Source organism: Sylvia atricapilla, chromosome 2 (assembly GCF_009819655.1).
Source record: "Sylvia atricapilla isolate bSylAtr1 chromosome 2, bSylAtr1.pri, whole genome shotgun sequence".
Classification (NCBI taxonomy): Eukaryota; Metazoa; Chordata; class Aves; order Passeriformes; family Sylviidae; genus Sylvia; species Sylvia atricapilla.
Window position 1 is genome coordinate 81,868,909 of NC_089141.1, and position 17,868 is coordinate 81,886,776.

The 17,868-nt window shown below is 41.0% G+C and overlaps 1 protein-coding gene across 1 annotated transcript in view; it reads right to left on the reverse strand.

Annotated features, from left to right (window-relative positions):
* Positions 1–298: 298 nt before the first annotated feature.
* LOC136357906 (cohesin subunit SA-2-like) overlaps positions 299–17,868 on the reverse strand; it is a 58,294-nt gene continuing 40,724 nt past the window's right edge. Inside the window, exons 22-32 of the mRNA XM_066313549.1 lie at positions 17,787–17,864; positions 15,950–16,042; positions 15,171–15,336; positions 12,488–12,633; positions 11,496–11,597; positions 9,997–10,151; positions 9,766–9,894; positions 5,662–5,852; positions 4,405–4,579; positions 3,336–3,423; positions 299–1,308 (exon numbers count right to left, since the gene is read on the reverse strand). Of these exons, the coding sequence (XP_066169646.1) occupies positions 1,300–1,308; positions 3,336–3,423; positions 4,405–4,579; positions 5,662–5,852; positions 9,766–9,894; positions 9,997–10,151; positions 11,496–11,597; positions 12,488–12,633; positions 15,171–15,336; positions 15,950–16,042; positions 17,787–17,864 (1,332 nt within the window). The 3' untranslated portion in view covers positions 299–1,299. The remainder of the gene's footprint in view (positions 1,309–3,335; positions 3,424–4,404; positions 4,580–5,661; positions 5,853–9,765; positions 9,895–9,996; positions 10,152–11,495; positions 11,598–12,487; positions 12,634–15,170; positions 15,337–15,949; positions 16,043–17,786; positions 17,865–17,868) is intronic.

Consider the following 17,868-nt stretch of genomic DNA (forward strand, 5'->3'; position numbering starts at 1 on the left):
CATCAGTCCAGGTAGGGGGATTTACTGATGGAATCATAGGGGAACCTGAGAACCACATTATGTGGGGAGTGGTACCTCCCTTATGTCAGCTTGCACACCCAACTGCACAAGGAAAATCATGGATTCAGTGTGGCCACTTCAGTGTACCCAATATCTGGGCAACAGTCATGGCTTTCACTTCCATCTTCATGGGATCTCCCAGCTCAGCCTGTGGAATAACAAAACAGATGGGAAGGCACACATTGCTGCCATTCTTTCTCCAGACAGGGTCTGAGAGTATCACTTATACATTCAGTACTAATGGATAGCAATAGTTCTGTAGTTTATTTTACACAGTTACAATCCAAAATATATATATATATAAAATAAAACTGATAGGATTACTGCAATGTACAATTCCATGGAGCAGTGAGAAGGGTCAGTGAAAGCAGCCTGCACTCCCAAGCCTACTGCCACTGAAACACTCTTGAGTGAAGATCATTTGGAAATTCTTAATGCAAAAAACCCCTATTTTTGAATGGCCATCTTTACAGTCTATTTATATTGTCTTTCCAGGCTTTTTCCAAGTAAACACCACATGATCACTGTACAAAGGACTTCTTCCAGAGGAAAATAGTCAGCTGGTCCACTTTTTCATTCTTTGTTACTTTGAAGCTTTGACACAAGTTTCCCAGGAACATGTTCTGATGCTTACAAACCTCTAACCACATCTCTCTAAGCAATGGAATTCAGAAATACTTTCAGGTGATTTATCTAGGTTTTCCATTTTACAGGTAGGAAATGGCCCTTGCCATCACCCAGCAGGTCCCAGTGTTCCCAGTTGGGCCAGGCTCCTTTCTCCCTCACACCGGGTGCAAGGAAACACAGAGATCTCCATTTGCTTACCTCGAACAGTAAAGAACACGGCCAGCAGAGTACTGCTCCCACCTGCTTCAGACAAGCTTGTCTCACCTGGGTTCACAGTGTCTTTGATTCGGTGTTTGTCAATACCCTGATTCCAATCCTTCAGCTGTGAGCTTTTCCAAGGCAGCATCAAGGATTAGGATGCAGTTGAGTAATGATGCTCAGAACGCCCAACCCCAGAACAGCAGCAGCCACCTCTGTAATGCCCACAACCAGCAAGGGTGAAAAATCAACCAGAGTGCTACAACCTGGTTCTGAGTGGATCCCATAGGCACAGAGACAACTTGATCCATGTCTCCTGCCACCTCAGTTGATGCTCTCACAACAATTGACAAGTTAAACAATTTGCAGAAAAATCATAGCGTGTGCTTCACTTCTGTTCATCCTCTCAGTGTGTTAACTGTCCTACAGAAAAAACAGATTTAGTCAGTCTTCTACTATGAAGTAGACATCATGTAAAAGCCCATAAGGAATCTGAGTAAAAGTGTAGCATCTAACCATTCAGCAGCTTAGCCATAGAGCCAGCTCTTAAAAAGAACTACAACTTCCACAAAAGGAAAGCAGAATTTCCATACCCCAAAAAGCCCTGAAAAGGCACTACAGAGAAAGGCACCATACTGCATAAGTAGTGCAATTTCTGTATGGCTTTGATCTTTGTCCATTAAGTTAAATCCTTCTATTATCTATCTTCAGCAGGAGCTGCTTCAAGTACATGGGCCAAGCTGTCTACATTTTAACACGCATTTGACTGAAAGAAAAGACATAAGTTCCTTTTTTCCCCTCTTCTAGTCCTCTTTAAAAATAAAAGCTCACTATATGTTAAAAAAAAACATTGGCTGAACTTTACAGCAAAAACTCATTTAAAAAGACAAAGATCATGCAAAGCCTGAATGTGGTGGTTCTTAGATCCCAGATTGCCAGAGTCACTGGAAATCAAGGGGTTGCCTGACTCACTGCAAAAATACTGTCTGCCAAACACTATGTTCTGAAGTGCAGAGAACAGGGGGAAATACAAGAGGAAAACCTGAAGGAACTGCTCCACCCCCTGTAGTGGCTGGCACAGAAACCCTTACGGAGCAGAAGGGTTGTGATTAGCTGCAGTACAGGAAAAAATCGTGGCCTTTCTTCAACGCTCCCACCCCAATCCCTTTCCTTGCAGAGTCACTCCACATGACCCTGCTGTACAACATCCTATCTGAGTCCTTGCGCTCCACTAGCTCGAAGTGATACCTTAAGTTTAAGTTTTCAAATTTTCTGTACTGCGTTAGTATATAACTCTGAACTTCATATAAACTGTTAGTCAGTTCTCTTCACAGCTTAGTTAAACCAAACAATCCTTTTCCAGCTCAAGAAGCAAGGACACCGTTACAGCTTCAGGCCCCCAAAAGTATAAACAACAGGGAACTGAGGGGAGCAGACTGGGAGGATGGAACTTCATAACCTGAAGCTGTAATTGGACAATTAACCTCAATATGCAAATGGACCAAAGCTTATCAAAGTGTAAAAATGTGTGACCTGTAATCCATCTTGGGTGTAGCCTCGGCCAGGCTCTTAAACCGCCCAAGTATGCTTTGAAGGCCTTTTTAATAAATCCCTACTTTATTCCTTTAACACTGTCTAGTCTCTGTTCTAGGTAGCCTCTTGAGGCGTCAGTTTTTGGCGACTCTGCTGGGACAGCAAGGCAGCTGGAACTAGGGCTAGAAGTCCTTCCCTGCTGCAAGGATCCAGTCCAGGGCTGAGCTGAGACCCAGGCAGACAGCTGCAGCTCTACCAACTTGGATCCCAAAGGCAATCAGTGCCCGTGAGACAAGCCCCTGGCTATGCTGGTTGCCACACCAAGCCCAAAATGTTCTCATGCTTCCCTTCAAATCCCCAGTTTGTTCGGGGAGAATTTCATCTGCCCAACAGCCTTGACTGGAAATGGGCAAGTAACATGGGATACTCCAGCAAGAGCCCAGGGCTGTCCAGTGATCAGACACGTTTCCAGTCTTTCAATCCGAAGAGCACAATGCAAACACCATTTCTGAAGCAGATATTCCCTGCAGGCCATGCAGCACTGCCAGCTCTGCAATAACACAAATAATAACACAAAGCAACTGTAGCAAATGGCTCTTAATAAGGAAGCTTCACATGGGAAAAAAGAAAGGGGATCCTCCTCTTAATGCATCCTAAGTGACATTCAATCCTTATGAATGACGTAAGGATGTCTAGATGCTACAACAACAATTGCCTCTAAAATGTAGATCAAGTTGAAGGAGGAAACTACAGCTGCAGCTGGAATGGGAAGAGGGCATCCGCCTTTTCTCATTCTGAAAAGGGCCACAAAAGAGCAACCCCTTTTGCTGCTACACAGCTACCCAGGAGACTCTGACCTGACGTTCAGCCATCTCAACTACAGCTGTCCTCAGAGCTGGAAAACCAGCCAGAATTACCTGGTCTGTACCAATGACATCAACATCTTCAGTTGTGTCTTCTGCTGGACCCTCCTTGGAGACATCTTCTGTCTTAATCTCATCTTTGCTGGAAACAAAAAACAAACCGAAAAACAGCTAAGTCTTGAGAAATCTCGTAACACAGACTGCACATGGCACAAGTGTGCTAAAGGGAGTGTATTTCACATAGTAAAATCTGCTGCTGATATTCCATATAAGGTAGCCTAATGTTACCAGAATTTCCCAGTATGAAACAGGTTATGCTCTGAGGAATTTTCAATAAAGCAGTTCAGAAACAGAACACTGATTTAAACAGGGGATACCTTCATATTTAATAAATTTTTGTTCTATTTTACTTGTATTCACCAGGTCCATTAAACAAGTGTCCCAAAACATGGAAAAGTATGCATCTTCTCAGGATTTGTGTTTCACCTTTTAACATACTAATAGGAGAAATGGCACCTAACACCTCAATAAATTAACTGAATTAAAGAGAAATACTGCAACTGAGCACTTTGATTGCTCAAAAGTATACTCCGGACTCCTTGTTTCTGCAACACCTCTTTCACATCCAAGTTCTGTGGGGTTTCACTGGGGCATGTCTGCATGCTGCACACCAACACTTCTCTAAAAGAAAGCCACTGGGTACACAGTAATTAATAGCAGATCTGCAGAGACAAGAATCCTCTTTCATTTCCAGAGATGCAGAAAACACTTATTGTCTGCCTGCAGCAAACAGCCCAAGAGTAACCAGCACCACAGATCTCCAACGTGGACCCAGGAATTGGGACAGGTAACTTTCCCCCATCCTCGTCTTTTTCTCTGCACACTTGGTATTACTCCAAGAAGGCACAGAAGCCCTGTGACAGGCAGGAGAAAGCAGAAAATGTAGATATTGGACTAAGGAAACAAAAAAACCTAACCTGTCGTTGGGACGCAGCCCATAAGAAAGACAGGAGGGGTACACATCCTTAGCTCATGACGTATTACAAAAAACTGAAGGTGGACAGAGACCCCCCAAGTGTCGATGCCAAACAGGTAAGGAGCTTGTAAGACATCAAACTCTCACCAGTATCTTCTACGCAGCCCTCCTGGACAAAGGAATGGCAAATGTTCCTGCAAGCGTATCTCTTGAGATTTCAGCCTCTTTCTGCTTTTCCCTGCTGCAGAGGGAAGCTGGGAAGCATGCTGCTGTTCTGGGGCTTTGCTTGCTGCTTCAGCCTGGCTGGTTTCAGGCAAAGACCCTGCAACAGAGAGTGAACAGAGTCATTCTTCAGCCTCACCCTCAGAGGCCTTGAGATGGACATTTCCAGTATTTCCCCACAGCAGTGAAACAATTGGGCCAACCTCAAAAGGACATCTGGAGCAAAGCATTCCTTTATTGAAGGAGACAGTTAAAAGCCACTTAAAAGAAAATCCATTTAATTTGCCCACTGGTCATTTTTGCAATCTAGATTTATGAACTTGGCCCTGGTCCATAACTGCTATCAGTACTGCTGAGTCTATATAATGCTCAAGAAAGGAGAGCCTTTGGGGACACAAAGGAACAAGCTCTCTGAAGGCAAGTCACTGAAAAGAAGATTTATGAGAAAGAAATGAGAAAGAAACTAAAGGACACTGTGGAAGAATTTCCTTTCCTCCACATACAACTGCACATGTCCATAACACTTAGCAATTTTATTAGCAATTGTTTTCATAATGGCTTTATTGCATTTTAATTAAGTCCCACCATATCCATGCAGTGAATATTTCAACAGCAGTCTATGACTGCTGCCAAAGCCTGGATGCAGTCCATCTAAATATAATTCTTTAAGGTACGAGTATAAGCTTACAGGTTCCCCAGTAATTCAACAGAGAGAAAAACCATAGAAGATGATTTGGCCCAGATAATCTGGCCTGAAGATCTGAATCAACTTCCATAAATACCTCTCCTGTCTCAATTATCTACAGGGCCTAAAGCAACAACACCCTTAAGTTAACAATTAAAAGCAACCAATCAAGTCTCAGTGGCTCAGACAAATGCCAGATGTTAGTACACAGCAGAATTCAGATAATCTTGAATTCTCCTCACTCAGAGTCCTCAGCACAACCTTACTGCTGTTGAGTGATCAACGGACCTTGAACAACAACAAAGCTGAAGGCAAAAACCACAGTTCTAACAGGGAAGTCCACAACATCCAGCACATCATGGTACTGTACTGCCAATGCAAAGAATGAAATACATTTTAGCATGTGCAAATTTGCTACAGGAAAGCAAAATAGCCAATACAGCAGTTTTGCCAGACAAAGAAAATACATCTGATCAAGAAGTGGGAAGTTTTCATACCATTAGACAATTTCCTCTTAAAAGAAGATGTCTTAGACGAGCCCATGGGGGCCCACTCTCCCAGACTACCAAGGACAGAGCTCTCCTCATCTTCATTTGCCAATAAGGAGTTTCTGTACCAGACCAAGGGCTGCCATTCATCTCCTCTGCAGGACAGTGGCTCTGTTATGTACCTCTGTAAGTAACTGTACCTGGGACAAAAACAAAAGCAAGCATAAGGAAACCCACTATCCTTCCCTTCAATATGTGTGTCAGGTATTGCAAGAAAGGATTTTCACTTTACTCTCCAAAGGTGCAAACAGAACTGTTGAAGAAAGGACACTGTTTTTCTCTGAAATACCTGATATCTCTGAAGCATCTATTTAAAATTCAAATGTTTTCAAAGTTAAAAGAGTGCATGAATTTTTAGCCTTAGAAACAACACAAGATCCACAGAAACTACAAAATTACATCAGCTTCTATAAAGAGCTTCCTGTGCAGGGAAAGTCTGCCAATTGCTGCTGCCAGTAGAAACCTGAACAGAGCAGAATTCTGTAAGGATTCACCTCTTCTGGTGGCCTTTTTGCCTCATGGACTGCAAGACAAAGGAGATCCCAGGCAAGAGATGCTCCCTGTGATTCAGTAGTACAAGAAACAGTACAGGTTAGGCAATGGGGCTTTTATACCATTAATGCCTGTTCTGTCAAAACTAAAAACAAGAACCAATTAAAGCATTTTTCTATTTTATCAGCTCAAATTCAATCCAGTTCTCTCACTAAAATGTCAACTGTCTGCAAGAAGCAGTTAACTGCGCTGCAGTTGACAATCCATGGGATGTGGGAAACGTCGTCTCAAATCCCTGATCTGTCTGATTCAGTCCAGAGACCTGACACTGGGCCTTCCTGAATCTCGGGAGAAGTTATCACCTCTCCTGGAGCAAAAAGGCCTTCTTCAAACACTCTACTTGAAAAACAGAACATTTCCAATAAAGCCTTTCTGACCCATTCCTACTTAATAACAATAAGAAAACCAAAGTCTAACTCAGGATTAGAAACTGGATATTCACCACATTTCAGTTACAGTTCATCACTTTAAAATTAAGCCCAGTGTTATTAAAACAGACCCCACCTTAGCAAATACCAGAAGTGACAGTTTTAACGCCAGCCTGTGCAACATATTATTCCTTTTTTTGGGGTTTTTTTTGTTTTGTTTTTTTGATTAGGAGAGTGGCCTGGAAAACATCAGACGTTTCATTCGCTTTGCAAAACAAGAAAACCAGTGCTGAGAGGAGGTCAGGGTAAGCACTGACTCCGCAACAATTAGAGTCCTGGACTCTGGGGGCCCCAGGGATCAAGAAACTCTGGTAATGGAATTTGTTGGTTCCAACAAGCACGTATTGTAACTACAGTTTCAGGGTCTAATCCAACTGCTATCAATGTCAATGGAAATACTCCTACTGATTCAGGAATCAGGCCCTTCATGCTGCTTGCTATTCAGCAATTCATTTCTTTGTGCATTTTGTGGTACAGAGCAATTGACAAGCCAGGTATTTTACTGCTACAGCTTGGGCAATTACAGGGGAGAGGGTTGAAGTCCATATACTTTGATGGTGTTGAAATATAGTCCTTTCTAACAAATGCCCATATTCTGTATCTCATCTGTTACAGGTACATTCACGTATGTTAACATACAGACCTGGACATCAATCCCATGATTAATAAGAAAAATGAAAATAACCAGATGTTTGTTTCTTAAAGTTCATGTTGACCTAAAACATTCCATCCAATAATTTATGATGGAGCTAAACCTAAATATTTCTAAGAGGAAATATAATCCCCAGGCTCTGCAAGGCACTTTAGGCTTCCCAGAATAGAAACTGTTATTCCAGAAACGTAGTATGAACATACTTGTGGATAAATTGCAATTTCCCTTCTAGGGAATTTTATTGTTTCCCATTTGTTCCCAGCAGCAGAGAGAAGGCCCAAAGCAGTAAGAACTGAAGTTGAGTACATTCCCTGCTGGGTTCTGTTATTTCCCACAAAACTTTTCCATGAATAAACCTACCTGAATGTATCAAATGTATCTGATACATTCAGGAATACACTTCCAGAATACATCCTCTGATCAAAGGTTTAATAAAGTCCTAGGAAAAAAATTATCAGGACATAGTTTTGATCTGCCCCATCAACAATTAAATATTTTCCTCTTGTTTAATTAAAAACTGCTGCCAGGAGGTAAATGAAATTACAATTTTTCAAGGATGGTTTAACAGAAAACTACTTATTGCATGGCTGTCACCACAGATGCTTACAGCTCCTTAAAATACAGACCACATGAACAGAAACTGTCCAAACTGGGGCCTAGAGCACTTCCCCTATGAAGACAAGCTGAGGGAGCTGGGATTATTCAGCCTGGAGAAAAGAAGGCTCTAGGGAGGACTTACAGCATCTTCTAGTACCTGAACCAAGCTGACAAGAGAGCTGGAGAGAGACTTTTTATAAGGGCATGTAGAGATAGGCCAAGGCTTTAAATAGCTTTAAACTGAGCATAAGTTTAGATTAGATATTAGAAAGAAATAATTGACTGTGACTATGGTGAGGCACTGAACAGGTCGCCCGCAGCAGTTCTGGACTCCCCATCCCTGGAAGTGTTCAAGGCCAGGTTGGATGAGGCTTTGAGCAACCTGGTCTAGTAGAAAGTGTTTCTCCCCATGGCAGAGGGGTTGGGACTAGACGATCCTTGAGGTCGTATGGATTCTATGAAAACCAATTTAAGTAGCAGATTTCAAAGATTCTCATTTGAGAAAAATGCAAGAATAGCAAATGAAGTTATCTGTACCCATAGATTATCCACTTTAGGTTTCTCAGGGTCTGTAATCAGTGTTAGCTGACTATTTCTCTTCTGCATTTTGCATTCTAGCTTTGAATCAATTTTTTCAAATTAATTGTCTGTGTTGATGGCAATCATTAATAAATTGTGTCATGTGAAGTAACAGGAAAGTAAATAGACATTTTACCATTTATGACCCATGCTATATAAAACCCAGTTGCAGTTATCCCATGGAAGTTATCCTCTGATTTAAGACAAAGTGACATGGGAATAAGCAAGTTACACAAAGCTCAGAAAGATGTGACAGTTGGTTTTCTTCCATTTCCACTGACTTCCTTTCAAAAGTAAAACTTTTCTTGAGCTGGTGTGATTTGCTCAGAAATGCAAAAAGACAAATTTGTCTTATTGTCCCATGTCTTCAAATATATTTTCAGAAAATGGAAATACCTGATTTTTACAGTATCTGTGACTAAAATACCAACGTGCAGAGATCCAGATACAAAATGAACAGCACTGACTAAGGAAGTAATGCTAAAGGTCCAATAGAAGGAAGAATGTTATTTCTGTCTCAAGAATGATCAGAGCTGAGAGGCTCTGAGCTGAGGATCAGAGAGGATCAGAGCTGAGGCAGGTGAAGAAGGGAATAAGGTACATACTCATACCTCTCTCCATTCAGGTGCATAATATCCCACTGATGCCAAAAGAAGGCTATCACTCTTATAGCATTAAATGTAAATAGTTAAACCACTGTTAAACATGGGCCCACTGGATCAAGGCATACTCCTGTGTAAATAGTAAATTCTTGGATTTAAATATCTATATTATGAAGAGTGTCACATATATTTCTATTCCAAATACATTCCATGGAATCCACATAATTGAGGCTTGAAGCTGTGGAAATAGATAATTACAGAATAATGATCCATGCATTATTTCTTCTACAATCTTTTGATTTAATTTTTTGTTCAGAAAAACATTCCTGCCACTCCACTAACCAATCAAGTAGCAAATCTCTTCCACCAAATTAAAAGCCTTTCCTTTAGAAGAGTTGCCATATGTGGCCACAACTATGTGTAAGAAAAATCTAGAATGCTTATTGCACATACAATCTGAAATAACTACTGTTACAATATTCAACAAGTGTGTCTCAAACTAAAAGCCTGAGAGGCAGACTGATTTCAGAGGTTCTCTGAAGAGCCCTTGAGCAAATTCTGCCACATTGAAGTTCAAGTGTCCTTTGTACAGGGATAGACAAATCACAAACTGTGTATGATAGTGTAAAAGAACTTAACTTACACTAGTCTTTTGTCTGGCTTTAGCAGCTTGTTGGAAAATTCAGTGATGATTAACAGAAAGCTCAAGTTAGGAGGCAAGCATTTTCCATCTACTCCAGTAGCTCCCTGAAAAGCAAATTCAATCCCTTCCCTATTGAAAGAAAAACAGAAAAGGACAGAGTAATAAAACAGATAAAACAGACAACTAACAAAAGCAATAACCACGGACAACATGATGTTACATGGCACATACTTGTGTATCATGGCTATAGATTCTCTAGATTTCACTTGGTCCCAACCAAATGTTAGTGAAAAGCGACGAGCAAGTTCTTTGATGTTTGCAAAGGAAGGACAGGAGAAGTCCACACCACTACTGCTGCCTTGGCTTTCTACATGTGTCTGGAACAGCTGCAAGAGAAGTCTCAGATAAGCAAACACAGGTAATCCTGCAGGCAAACAAAACACCAGGCAGACAGAGAGACAGGTACAGCAAGCAACAGTGACCTCATACAGACAGAAGCTTTAAAGAGCAGGTAAATCACATGCTTCTGAAGCACTGAATGGAACAACAACAAGGAACTGACACAAACGACAATGTTGTGCTCATAAGAGAGGCACAAAACAAAAATAAAAATAAAAAATGATGTGCATAAACAGAGAACTGATTCCTGAAGATGATGGTCCCACTGACCTCATCTCCTCTTGGGTCTTCTAAACCAAGTTCCAGAGGCCTAATTTGCCTGAGACGCTTTCAGAGTAGCACAGTGCAGATACAAAGCAGCAAGTTTGGCAGCACCACAGTCCAGTTTTGGAGAGTAAGAGTAGTTAAAAGCACATCTTGAGCTCAATTAATTGTGCTTTGGGGCTTCTTTTTTCTAACAGAATACTGAAGTAGCTTGTTCTTGTCAACCTGTTAACTTTCAAGGTCAAGCAAAGGCCAAAAAGGGCCTGTTGTCTATATGATACCTAAACACAAAGTCCTGACTATGTCAGCAGAATATATGTAGCCAAATGCTGCTTAGACTCATCTAAGCTCAGATTTCAAGGGCTGGTTCACAGATCTAAGCCCCTGGCAATGTGTGTGAAATAAGCAAAGCTCATGTGTCAGTATCCCCAGGAGGAGCCTGCTCTCTGGATTACAGCAGGACCCCAGGCTAGAAGCAGCTCTGGCCACGGGCAGAGATGGCAAAAGCAGCTGCTAAAATAGCTAACTGGCTATCAGTCAGCAGCTGCAAGCCCCAGCAACTGAGACCCTTCAGAAGAGCTGCAACCCACTCTCCTCCAGAAAAGAAAAAAAAGCTGAAAATATAGGGAGGGTTGGAGCTGACCAGATACAGACACATCCATGGTTCCTCAAATTCAGAAGGAATTAAGGTAGTCCATAAAACACAGCAAAATATCCTTAACATTTGTTAACTTTAAGAGACACCAAGTCCCAAGAAACAGTTCATATTCTCACATCTGTTCTAACATACATCTGTTCTAACACTTGAAGATTAAAAACATGACCAAAAAATCGTGGACAAAAGCATGGACAAAAACCTTTTAAAACTGATATAATGATTTGAAAGGAGTTTTAATTTTGACATGCAAAAACAGCATACATATGGAAAATGCAGGACAGGAAGTAATTTCTGTCACTAGGTTTTCTAATGATTTTAATGAATAATTATGGCAAAGGAGGTAAAAATCTTTGCTGTCAATGCAGCTACCATAAGAGCCCCTAGCCTCTTGCTTTAATCATAACCTTACCTGCTGCAGACAGAGAATCAGTGTCTTGGCACTCTGAATTCTGTTATTGTACCTCGTCTTGCTTAACGTTTCTTTAATTATGTCTCCAAAATCACTGTAGGTCTATTAACAAGCAACAAAACAATTAAGAATTATCATTCCCCTTCTTTAGCACTGGGAGTACACAAACCACATGACTGTTCAAGTGACACAAGAAGTCCCTAAAACATTTCCAATATCAGAACATGCAAGTTAAAAGATGAAAACTGGACCTTATTATAATATTTTGTATGTAAAGCAATGGTATGCTCCTTTAAGAATAGTGGGTCAAAGAGGATCAAAGTTACACTGAAATTGTTAAGTATTAACAACTAATTGATTTTCAGTTCTTAATTCATAATTAATTGTAATTCTTCAAGAAGAGCAAAGCCTCATCAGGAAGCAAATAGAGTTTTCTGTACTCTACCAGTGCTTGCCAATGAAGCAAAGAACAAGATGCATATTCAGGTATTTCCAAAGTTCTGTCAGTTGTCTCAAGGAAACTGCCCACTCTGATATTCTTGGCATTCCTGAAACCCCCTTCAGAGTGGCTGAAGTTCTACTAAACCCTGATCATCTAAACCCTGGGACTCGGGTGAAATGCAGGCAACTTGCATATGCACTGTGTGAGCTGTATGAATTAAGCTGACCACTTCAGTGTGAGAACCTCAACAGATGAATCACTCTCCAGCCACAAACTGCTGCTCTGCAGTGGCCTCTCTGGAGAAACTGAGGAGCAGATGTTTAGACATATCCTTTCCTCAATTTTCAGTTGCTTTATCTGCAGTGAGGTATCTTTGTGGAACCAAGAGAGGAGATCTGCCCCACTCCTGCTTGATTTTTTAGCACTTTTGTGATTATTCTAGGACTCTGAGCCGTAACACTGTTAACACCCTATCTTTCCCAAACACTGGCGACACTTTAAAAACTAAAATGCACTGATAGGAAAAAAACCACCTTATCTAAAACATTACCTTCACATAATACTTATAGATCTCAGCGGCTGCAGTCATCTCCACCACATTATACACTATTAACTTGCAATACGCTGCCAGAAGACGCCGCTTTTTGTGCAAGTCATCGAGTTTGCAAGTTTCATCCTTTCCTTCTTCTGTCTGATCTAGGGAAATAAAAGCATTGAAGCTTTGTTCTATTACTTTATCCAAGGTATCTCAGTTTAAATGACCAACTTTCACCTAAATAGCACAGACTCAGCTGTTCAGTAACAGATGCCAGTGCTCATTCCTGTGTATATCAGAAAACACAGGTTTATTCCCATTTCAAAGCTGCAGCTGATAACAGTGAAAACAGTCTTCTTCCACATCTGATCTTCATAGGACTTTGGCATTTAGTCAGAATCTCCAAGTACAACATAGCTCATAGCTACAGAACTGAACCGGCAAGTAGAATAAAAGGCACAAACACACCAAATGGAAGGGACCAGAAAAACTGCAACTATGTTTTGTTTTTTTCCTAGAATAAAACAGATGGTAGAAAAGTAGCACATAACTCATCAGAAACCCTACAAAAGCTGTCACACACAGTCAGCAAGAGTTCCAGTAAAATTCTCCGAGTGCTTATCAACAAGAGTGAAAGGAAGAAAAGTCACTTAATAGCATTAAGAACATATTAAGTGTCTGGAACATGAGCTAGTTACTGGCTGGATAACTCATGGGAAACAGATACTCTTAAGAGTATTCCAACAGTGCTACAAAGGTGCTTGGGGAGAGTTTCTTGCAGCAGGAGAGCCAAGACACACTCTTTCCTGCAGCACATGCAAGCTATCAGCTACCAAAAGACTTCAGTCTCTGCCCTATAATTTTGATGTGGACTGTTTCTGGTTCTAGAATGACTGTGGGCCTGGAAACAAATATAAAGCAAATGACTGATAAGAAGTGTCTAAAAGTTATAGACTTTTAACAGGAATCAAACAGCTGCCAGCTGTGCACACAGACATTGCACACATTACATCACAAAATCACTCATTCAGGAATGAATCTGCAATGGGATGAAAGGGATCCTTTGTGGGGAGAACTGAGAAATCGAAGGCATCACAGAATAAAGGTTTGAAACCGATCTCAGGCCATCTAACCCAATGCAGGATCAATTTTATCAGTTTCAGATACATAACATAAACAGCCTGAAACACAACCTGCTTCAGTAACTCCCACAACTAGGGGAGCCTACTAGTACAGCCTACTTGTACAATCTTTTCTAATGTATCTTTACTAATTCAGATTCTCTTACTATCTCCCTGTTGCAATTTTGGCCATGTAATGTTGTCCATAGTTGATTCTTGCATATACACCATGACCTAAGGAGTGTGGTGCCCAAAACTGAACAGAGAACGCCATCTGAACAGCTGAGTGACAAGACTTTGACAGAGAAATCTAGAACAATGCCTGTTTTTCTAAGTATGGCACTTGAACTTGTTCTCAGAACCACAATGTAAAATCTAATTTCAAAACACTACCAAAAGAAACCAGCCTTTGTAATTATAACATCAATACAGCATCCAAATGTGTTTGAAAAAAGGCCATAGAGCAACAAATACTATTTCCCACTGGACTGAGAGCAGCCCTGAGGAAAAGGATTTGGGGGTGTTGGCTGATGAAAAGCTCAGCAAGATCCAGCAATGTGTGCTCACAGCCCAAAAAGCCAACTGTGTCTTGGAGTGCATCCAAAGAAGCGTGGCCAGCAGAGCAAGGTTGGTGATTCTGCTCCTCTCCTCTGATGAGACCCCAACTGGAGTGCTGTGCCTAGCTCTTGGGCCCCCAACATAAGAATAATGTGGACCTGCTGATGTGAGTCCAGAGGAGGGTCATGAAGATGCTCAGAGGGTTGGAGCCTATGAAAACAGGTTGAGAGAATTTGGGTTCTTCCACCTGGAGAAGAGAAAGTTCTGGGGAGACCCTGTAGCACCTTCAAGTACCTAAATGGGGCCAACAAGAGAGGTGGAAAGGGACTTCTTACAACACATGTAGTGATACAATGGGGAATGGCTTTAAACTGATAAAGAGCAGATTTATTTCTCAGACACAAGGAAGAAATTCCTCACCGTGTGATGATAAGACACTGAAACAGCTTGCCCAGAGAAGCTGTGGATGCCCCGTTCCATGCTCAAGGCCAGGCTGGATGGGGCTTTGAGCAATCTGGTTTAGTGGAAGGTGTCCACGGCAGAGGTGTTTGGAACTAGACGATCATTAATGTCCCTTACAACCCAAACCAGTCTATAATTCTGTGAAATCTGCCCCACAGCCCCAAAATCAAATTCCACTGGTTCTTTACTCTGCAGGCTTAGAAGGGTCCATGCACAGACACACTGCAACACTGCAAGGCCTTCCTCTAACACCATCATCTGGACCAAGGAAGTTAGTTCACGAGACACTTTTACTCACCCTGCCCTACTTTACTTCAGCCCTTTTCATAGTACAGGTAAATAGGCATCTCTATTCTGTGGTTAATCCACAATCCATACAGAACAAAGAATTACAGAATTCTTTGTTTGTAAAGGGGCCCAACCAGAAAAAAACCAAAGCAACTCACAAAACAACAACAACAAAAGAAAGGCCAGCCCTTTTCCCTGATACATTCACTGCAGATGACAAATGATGGCAAAAATGGCAGATAGTTTCTCCAGTGATGAAGATGTCTAACCTTTTTCTTCTTCTTTGTCCATGAAAACATGTTCCTGGATAAATGAGAACAGTTTTTCCTGAAGTGGTGTGTTAGGAAGATAACCTAGAATTCCAACTGTTTCTTCATTATTATTTGAATCCAGGTGACTCAAAATCAGCAACCAGTCACAGAGTATCATGAAGGCCTGTACCAAGCAAATAAAGCCAAAGAAGGATTTAGAGACCATGTTACTTTTCATGCCAATTCCACTTTGCATTTCCATCAAACACAATCAAGTTTCCACTCCACTTCTTCCTTGCAGACTAAAGATTTCTCTTTGCCTCAGCCATGGTAATTTAGGCACCACCTAAAAATTTTCAAAGTTCTGTGGGCAAGAAGAAGAGCTATATTATGTTGAATTATCCCTCTTTTAACACATGAACCACTGAACAATTTCTCCATTTCTTTAAGTAATATTCATAGCAAAACATTAATGAAGCAATGATAGCAACCAATACACTGATAGGTCTAATCAGAAAACACAGTCATTTTCATTCAGATTGAGGCCTTGATTCTGCAGATGGACTCATGCAGACACAAATCTATGCTTGACTAAAGCACTAACTTGTAACATTTTAACTAACATAACTTTAGTTTTTATTTAAAATAAACAGTGGAAGACTGGGGTTTTTATGTGTTATTTCTCTGCTAAGAGACAAAAACATAGCAAAAATAATAGAATGAATTGCCAGTATAAAAAAAGGGCAGGAGAGGAGATCTGAGCACAAATGCCTGTTAAGTGATAGAAAAACACAAACCTTTTCTCTTACATCTTTTTCCTTATGGTTGAGGAAGCATGTGCAAATCTGACTGAAACGTCTCAGCTCCCTTCTTAGTGGAAAAAGAGCCTCCTAAAAACACATTTAGGAAAAATGAAAGGACCAATATGTTAGAGACTATGATTCAACAGAGAATTACAGAACAAACAACAGTTGCATCTTTCTTCCACTCATATTATTCATTTAAGATAGCACAGCTGATGACATGATGAAAGAAGCTGGCATTTCACAGAACAGCTTACTAGCTATGAACAACTGCATCTGTCACAGTTACTGAGGCCAGTGGAATTCAGCAAGTCACAAACTCTTTGTTTCTCAATTTGTAAGGAGGGCAGAATGCTTTCTCTTATTCACTTCATCTTATCTGTATAAAGCAGTGATAACAATGGAAGTAGAGTCATAAAAACCTCTGGTCCATCCTACCTAATATTCAATGTGCACTGCCTTCTGGAGTTGGTTTTCTCCCTTCCTCCCCTAAATGACTACAAATGGATTACAGTTTAACTTTGGCACTCAGAAACTTAAGACACCACTCTTTGTTAAGATGAATCCAGCATGGGAGACTATTTGGTTTGCTCACAACCATACAAAAGATTTTCTGATCCTCCACCAGGTCCCAGCTGCACTGCACTGAGTTCTGGGCCATCAGTGTAAAAGGAATGCCCTTACAACAGAGCCAGATTTCATGCTACGCAGCTCTGCATTTCTAAGAAAAGGAATCCATCCCAGGACATGCTGAGACAACCAGGTGAGGGGCAATACATTGCCTTAACACTGCTAGGGGAGAAGCAAAGAGGAAATAACAGAGCTGCTGTCCAGGATTTTTTTTTTTCTGCTCTTGGAACTTCTCTATCTGCCAACATCCAGATTTGGCCCTGCAGAGTGGGCCGTCACATCTGCTTCCAATCAAAATCTGCCCCCATATGAAAGGCCAAATTAAAAAATGTGCTGCCCCATTACCAAGTCGAGCTAACTGTGTCTGGAGTGAAAGGCAGAACACATCAGAGCAGTGAGAGATGTGGACATCCACGCAGGAATGGAATGGGACGGGAATAGACAGTGAATCAGTGGCCAAATGGGTAATCTCCCAGCTAGCATTCCTCACACAAATGGCCATGTCAGCGCCCTGTCCTGTATGTGCAGGAGCACCAGGGAAGGGGCAGAATGACAAAGCAGTGCAGTCAGAAATCATCCCGAAGAGGAGCCCCACAGGGTACACATCCACACATGAAACAAAACATAAAAGTGTGTTTCTTTCTGGTGTCCTAAACTAGACTTTCTTCTGAAATACCTGCTAGAGCCTGGTACTTTATAAATTACAAAAGTAAATAGCCAACTGATGAGAAAATTACCACTTTCATCGACCTTTCTGACAGAAATACGTAGGTAAATCAAGAAAATAAAAAAAGAAACAAAGCTACAGAATGTCCTGGAGTTTTCATTGAATATTCTCTGTTGCTTAAAACAAGAAAACAACAAACTCTTTGGCAGTGAGACAAGTTCCTTATCTCCATCAAGCCCTAGGAATTTGATGCACATGTTTTGCAGTAAAAATAGCAGTGAACCATTGTTCCTGCAGACTGGAAAAGCACACACAGTTTAAAAGGAAGGGAAAAAAAAAAAAAAAAAAAAAAAAAAAAAAAAAAAAAAAAAGAGGAGAAGATAGACAGGAAATGCCTCAATTCAATTTGGCTTTCTCAAGAAAACAGAAAACTCTTTTTAGAAGCTTGCTTTTTCAAGAAATCCCAGAACAGGAAAATTAGCTTCAACTTCTATAAGCATAACTCCACGTTTCAAAATTACATCAGTGACCAACCTTAGGAGAATTTTCTGAAACTGCAGCCAGTTGCCACAGGAGAGAAAAATATGTGCACTGGAGAGCTGGTAGGATAATCTGC